Source organism: Scomber japonicus, chromosome 7, assembly GCF_027409825.1.
Source record: "Scomber japonicus isolate fScoJap1 chromosome 7, fScoJap1.pri, whole genome shotgun sequence".
Lineage (NCBI taxonomy): Eukaryota > Metazoa > Chordata > Actinopteri > Scombriformes > Scombridae > Scomber > Scomber japonicus.
This window is the reverse complement of record NC_070584.1, coordinates 36,373,019-36,380,387: the sequence shown is the minus strand read 5'-3', so window position 1 is coordinate 36,380,387 and position 7,369 is coordinate 36,373,019. Positions and strand designations below refer to the sequence as shown.

Here is a 7,369-nt window from a genome sequence, read left to right as displayed (position 1 = left end):
GAATCTGCGGTCAATATTTGAACCTAAGAAGTTCAGTGATGAACATAAATCTGCTGATCAGAGGTAAGAATGTAAAATCTTTGTTTCTGTTAGTTTCCATCACACCTCAGAACATGTTGGCAGTTTTCTGCTTACTGATGTCACTGTGGTCCCACATTTCAGGGATTAATTTAATTAGCTCAGGAGGATCTCTAACTGTCCATCACTGTTCTCCACCATCATTATTCACACTCAAAGCTCTGTGTGTGTTGTGTAGAAGAACAAGGAGGCAGCACAGACCAGACTCTGCTGGACCTGGACCTGGACCTGCACCTGGACCTGGACCTGGACCTGGACCTGGACCTGGACCTGGACCTGGACCTGGACCTGGACCCAGCTGTGTGTCTATGAAGAGTGATCAGTCAAAGGATGACTTCATTTATTTTAAAGAACAACGTCCGGCTGCAACAAGGTAAACTGTCACTAAATATTAAATGTAACTGACTCAGTTTGTTTTTATTGAAGGTTTTTATCAAACTTTTCAGATTTGATCATAATTTAGAAAAACTGCTGCAAAATCAAACATTTTACTGCAATAATCCAGAATCTGTCCTGGAGGGAAGTGTTGGTGATTGAACCTGAACTCAGCTGTGAGTCCTTCAGAGCGACCGCTCCAAATATTATTATTGATTTTAAACAACAACGTTCATCTGATTAAAAGTAAATAGTTCTCAGTATTAAAATCAGGTTATTGGACAATATGAGTTCAAACCTCAATCAGGATAAATAGTTCTCAGTTGAATTATTTGACATTTGGATCATTTATTAATATTTCTGATCCATAATGATCCATAATGTTGGTAATTAGATCATTTCAGTTTGTTGCTGTTTTTATTAAAACTATAATTTCTATTGATTGATGATCATTTTCTAGTGATGATGGACAGAGCAGATCAGTGTGAATGTTAGAGTGGGTACGAGGGCCGGGGCCCCTCATCACAGTTTACAAGAAATGTCTTTAAAACATCAGGAAATTAAAGATGAAACTTCATTGGTTGTGTTTAATGATTGCATCATTATTCTATGATATTTATTAGATATGTTGCAGCCACTGGTTTCACCACCCAGCGAGCACGCTGACTGACCCAGAACAAACACACCCACAACCTTTTATTCACTATACTGTATTAAAATGAGCCTCCACCCAAAATGTGTCTGAGTATCACTCAGCTCCTGTAAGCTCATTAAAAGTTGGTAGTTTCCTTCTCAGAGACCAGCAGCTGTGGTCAGCTTGGGTTCTTGTCAGTTTCAGAGTACACTGTTAATATTAGTCTGTGACAGGATGAGCTAAAGGAAGCAGTGTGTTAACCACATCAAACAACTGCAGGAGAAGCAATAGTATCACTAACAGGCTGAAGGACTGTCAACAGAAATGTCTGCAGAACAGAGAATTATCCAGACAGCTGCTCATCATCACAGCATCTTTAATAAAGACCAAACAAACATTTTATTGACATTATTTCATTTGGCAGATGCTTTTATCCAAAGAGACGTCCAAATGAGGTTCAATCTGAGACAGTAGATGAAGGAGAAGCCTTAGACAATAAGAACCCAACACTCATTGACCACCAGCTGAGATTTAAGGAGTTCATGTCTTTGTGTCCTCGGCTGAGTGTCAGCTTCACCCCTCCAGGTGCTGCACACAGCACTGAATACAGCTCTACTCATACAGTTAATCATGTTTAAGGTTAACAGTGAATTCATATGAAACTACCTGGATACTACTGTGTTGTGTACAGTAGGTGTATTAAATCACTGACAGATTTAGTGTCAGTGTGTTCTGGGTGCTGAGCAGAATGTATCTTGTGTTTCTATCAGGAGGAAGCTGGACCAACCTGAACCCAGCTGTGTGTCTATGAACAGTGATTGGTCTATGGAGCATCCTATTACCTTCAAAGATGGACGCCACTCTGATGATCACAGGTGAGGATTTCAAACAGATAAAAACATAATGATGTTTTCATCAGACTCTTATCAAGTCTCCTGTTTTTAAACCTTTATTGACTCAGACAAAGTTCCCTGAGCAGCGTTCACACTCACACAGTCAGACACATTGACACTGGGAGCTGCCCAGTACAACCAGTCTCATACAACCACACACTGGTTGTAGCTGCCTTCAGCAGTGTGCAGTGAGGGAGGCAGAGCTTCATGGAGGGTTGGTGAGAGCTGTTGGGACTAAACCAAAGTGGCTCTGAGCTGAAAGCTACAAACAGACTGAGCTGTTGATTCTCAGTGGGATCAGCAGGACTAGTAAAGCTTTACCACTACAGGGAGTCATCTGATTCTCTGTTCACATCCAAATATCACTTGATGGACCTTTAGCTTGTGTTTGTCTCTGTGTGGACAGACATAATGTGAGCTCATTCTTCATGATTCCTCCACAGAGTGGACCAGGAGAGCTCAGAGGTTCCCAGTGGTCAGTCTGCCCAGCAGCATCAAACACACCTGGACTCCATATTTATGGTCTGTACATGTACAACAACTACTTTTACATCTATTGTGTTCACAATCATCTCCATGCTGCACTTTGTAGACCAGTGGATTGTCAGTGTGTACAACATGGATCTGATGTTTGCTTCATGATGTTAGTTTGATTGTGTCATTCATATATTATTCTGTTCCAGCTGCTGGAGGAGAACATCGTCACTTTTGTGAAGAACGAGCTGAAGAAGATTCAGAAGCTTCTGAGTCCAGATTACCCAGAATGCTTAGAGAGTCAGAGTGAGGATGAGGAAGTGTTGGACGGTGAGGAGGAAGAGCAGAGGAGGAGCAACAGAGAGGCATTTCTGAAGATCACAGTGCACTTCCTGAGGAGAATGAAGCAGGAGGAGCTGGCTGAGCGTCTGCAGAGCAGTAAGAGGATTTTAACAGATTTAACATGATGGAGAGGAAATGGAGGCAACATGGGAGAGGTTTATATTTCAAACTCTACTGTTAATATGCTGCACACATCTGCATCAGATCAGAAACTGTTTGTCCACAACTGATGAGCTGAATAGATTTCATAGTGAAGGAAAATATAAACATCTGCAGTTTAATGTTTGCATTCTACCAATTTACTGTAGAATCACCTGATTGATTTCATGTTGTTTGTTCATTCAGGAACTCCTGCTGGCAGGTGTCAACGTAAACTCAAGTCTAACCTGGAGAAGAAGTTCCAGTGTCTGTTTGAGGGGATCGCTAAAGCAGGAAACCCAACCCTTCTGAATCAGATCTACACACCGCTCTACATCACAGAGGGAGGGACTGCAGAGGTCAATGATGAACATGAGGTCAGACAGATTGAAACAGCATCCAGGAAACCAGACAGACCAGAAACAACAATCAGACAAGAAGACTTCTTTAAAGCCTCACCTGGAAGAGATGAACCAATCAGAACAGTGATGACAAAGGGAGTGGCTGGCATTGGGAAAACAGTCTTAACACAGAAGTTCACTCTGGACTGGGCTGAAGACAAAGCCAACCAGGACATACACTTCACATTTCCATTCACTTTCAGAGAGCTGAATGTGCTGAAAGAGAAAAAGTACAGCTTGGTGGAACTTGTTCATCACTTCTTTACTGAAACCAAAGAAGCAGGAATCTGCAGGTTTGAAGAGTTCCAGGTTGTGTTCATCTTTGACGGTCTGGATGAGTGTCGACTTCCTCTGGACTTCCACAACAATAAGAACCTGACTGATGTTACAGAGTCCACCTCAGTGGATGTGCTGCTGACAAACCTCATCAGGGGGAAACTGCTTCCCTCTGCTCGCCTCTGGATAACCACACGACCTGCAGCAGCCAATCAGATCCCTCCTTGGTGTGTTGACATGGTGACAGAGGTCAGAGGTTTCACTGACCCACAGAAGGAGGAGTACTTCAGGAAGAGATTCAGAGATGAGGAGCAGGCCAGCACCATCATCTCCCACATCAAGACATCACGAAGCCTCCACATCATGTGCCACATCCCAGTCTTCTGCTGGATCACTGCTACAGTTCTGGAGGATGTGTTGAAAAGGAGAGAGGGAGGAGAGCTGCCCAAGACCCTGACTGAGATGTACATCCACTTCCTGGTGATTCAGTCCAAACTGAAGAACATCAAGTATGATGGAGGAGCTGAGACAGATCCACACTGGAGTCCAGAGAGCAGGAAGATGATTGAGTCTCTGGGAAAACTGGCTTTTGAGCAGCTGCAGAAAGGCAACCTGATCTTCTATGAATCAGACCTGACAGAGTGTGGCTTCGATATCAGAGCAGCCTCAGTGTGCTCAGGAGTGTTCACACAGGTCTTTAAAGAGGAGAAAGGACTGTACCAGGACAAGGTGTTCTGCTTCGTCCATCTGAGTGTTCAGGAGTTTCTGGCTGCTCTTCATGTCCATCTGACATTCATCAAGTCTGGAGTCAATCTGCTGGCAGAAGAACAAACAACATCCCAGAAACATCTCTACCAGAGTGCTGTGGACGAGGCCTTAAAGAGTCCAAATGGACACCTGGACTTGTTCCTCCGCTTCCTCCTGGGTCTTTCACTGCAGACCAATCAGACTCTCCTACGAGGTCTGCTGACACAGACAGGAAGTCGCTCACAGACCAATCAGGAAACAGTCGAGTACATCAAGGAGAAGCTGAGTGAGAATTTGTCTGCAGAGAGAAGCATCAATCTGTTCCACTGTCTGAATGAACTTAATGATCGTTCTCTAGTGGAGGAGATCCAACAGTCCCTGAGATCAGGAAGTCTCTCCACAGATAAACTGTCTCCTGCTCAGTGGTCAGCTCTGGTCTTCATCTTACTGTCATCAGAAAAAGATCTGGACGTGTTTGACCTGAAGAAATACTCTGCTTCAGAGGAGGCTCTTCTGAGGCTGCTGCCAGTGGTCAAAACCTCCAAAACAGTTCTGTAAGTACACAGATAGTTTGATTTATTCATCATTATTTCAATATTTTTCTGTCTTTTAAAAAATAAGTAACTTCTTGCTTGTCATCTGTTTCTTTATATTTCCTTTCCAGGCTGAGTGGCTGTAACCTGTCAGAGAGAAGCTGTGCAGCTCTGTCCTCAGTTTTCAGCTCCCAGTCCTCTAGTCTGAGAGATCTGGACCTGAGTAACAACAACCTGCAGGATTCAGGAGTGAAGCAGCTTTCTGCTGGACTGGAGAGTCCACACTGTGGGCTGGAAACTCTCGGGTCAGTATTCAACTGTCTGTCAAAGTTTACTCACCAAGCGTTTATTGTCTTTATATATTGGATCTGTGAGTTAACTTATTAAAATTCTTCTCCAGACTGACTGACTGTAACCTCTCAGAGAGAAGCTGTGCAGCTCTGTCCTCAGTTCTCAGGTCCCAGTCCTCTAGTCTGAGAGATCTGGACCTGAGTAACAACAACCTGCAGGATTCAGGAGTGAAGCAGCTTTCTGCTGGACTGGAGAGTCCACACTGTTCACTAAAGACTCTCAGGTAAGAGCTTCTTACATCTGTCAACCAAAAGGGGAAAAATATAAAGAACTAAACAAATGAAGCAGTTTCTGACCAAAAAGGTGAAGGCTGAAGCATTTGCTCATAACACCGACCCTACCCGAGTCTTTAGAGTAGATCCCAATGTACATAACAAACACAAACATTTATAACCTTCAGAGGATAAACATTAAACCTGTGTAGGATTGTCTCTGCTGATGTGATATCATGGCATTTAAGTGAGCTGTTGAAGGATCATTTCCATGTAGTTTCTGTCTTATACACCACAGTAATCAACAATCAAGATACTAGTTGAACATTTTGAAAGTCTAATTTCTTGCCTGCTTATGTCCTACTTTTACACCTTCAGTAACACAGTGATGCTTTTATAAAGGGTTAGGGTTGGGTCCATCACAGTGTTTTTTGGCCAACCAGTGGTTCCACTCGATGAATCTGAGCTTCATCTTCAGAGCTGTGGGTGTTCGGTTCCCTCTGGAGCCGTATCTATTCTCCTTATAAGTACGCCAGGCTCTCTCAGTGTGTATGAGACGCTGTCTGTAGATGCTCAAAGTGTCTCTGATGGTTGACTTGATAATAGATGTAAACTATTTATTTTGAGCCTCAAAATGACTAAAAAATAATTAATTTTAACCTGATACAGTTGAACATCCTTAAGAATACTGCAACTACAATAATGACTTCTTTACTTCCTATTTTATATTATTTCTAATATAAAATGTTCTTTCTCCCATCACACATACTGATGATTCATAAATTACACATCTTTGTGTTTCTACTTCACATTTTCCTGAAGAAAACTTGCTACTACCGAGAAAAAAAAGATTGAGTTACTTCACATATATTACGTTACGTTGAGTTATATCACATATATTTCACAAAAAGTATCACTGCTGCAGACGCTAAGGAGAGAGAAGCATCATGGGAGAAAACTGCTGCTGAGTCAGTGTTTAAGTTTTAATGCACCACTCCACTGACTTAACATTCCTCTTTTAAAATTGTAGCATACAGGTGAAAAAGTGGTGTAACGTATTTGGAAGCAGTTAAAAATGAAATAAGACAAACATAATTCAGAAAGTAAGGCACATTTTGCTGCGCTATGATTGAACCTCGCTTTGATTTTATTCATAGTTGACATAGGCTCATTAACAAAGTCAATATTAATTCAGTGTCTATTTCAACATGTAGTAATTTAAACACAATATCCTCTCATCTAATGTCCGGCTTAGTAGATTAACATTTTACACTATTTTAACACTTTCATTTAACACAATTTTACATATATGATACATATTGGAGTCATTAGGCCAGATGCAATAATATGTTCGTATTTTTCTTCTTAAATCTGTCGTACTTTTTTCGTGAGGTGGAATTTACGAGTGTGCCACGTCTGATTCACCAAACACTCGTATCACCAGGAGAGAGTCGTAAATGACCTTCGTAAACATGATGAATCCCATCTGTTCTAAATGAACGCGCGTTCCAGAGAATAGTAAATTAACATGAATGACGTCCCCAAAATACCATTTAAGGTCAGACTGAGGTCCCGCTCTCAGAGATAGATCAACAGGAACACAGATTATTATTTAGTGTTAGTGGAATTAAAGGTTTAGAGAAAGACAAAGAATGAGTAAAAATGAGCCGTGCTGTGAACGCTGTCTCAGCTGTTGCACCGTCACAGAAATAAAAACAAAATTGACTGAACATGAATTATGCCAGGTGATGTCATCAGCCAGGGAGTTAAACTATTACTTCCATAAGCAATATTTCAATTAAATGAATAAAAGTTATTAATAAATAGTCAGTTTATATTGTGGAAAAGTAGCTGTGGACGAGTCGCTTTGTAGTTTCGGCCGCTAATATTTATATTGTAAGTTTGCATTATATCA

The 7,369-nt window shown here is 41.6% G+C and overlaps 1 protein-coding gene across 1 annotated transcript in view; it reads left to right on the top strand.

The window, feature by feature from the left end:
- Positions 1-356: 356 nt before the first annotated feature.
- LOC128362372 (NLR family CARD domain-containing protein 3-like) overlaps positions 357-7,369 on the top strand; it is a 19,534-nt gene continuing 12,521 nt past the window's right edge. Inside the window, exons 1-7 of the mRNA XM_053323112.1 lie at positions 357-451; positions 1,858-1,962; positions 2,424-2,502; positions 2,664-2,892; positions 3,142-4,912; positions 5,023-5,196; positions 5,292-5,465. Coding sequence (XP_053179087.1) covers positions 387-451; positions 1,858-1,962; positions 2,424-2,502; positions 2,664-2,892; positions 3,142-4,912; positions 5,023-5,196; positions 5,292-5,465 — 2,597 coding nt within the window. The 5' untranslated portion in view covers positions 357-386. The remainder of the gene's footprint in view (positions 452-1,857; positions 1,963-2,423; positions 2,503-2,663; positions 2,893-3,141; positions 4,913-5,022; positions 5,197-5,291; positions 5,466-7,369) is intronic.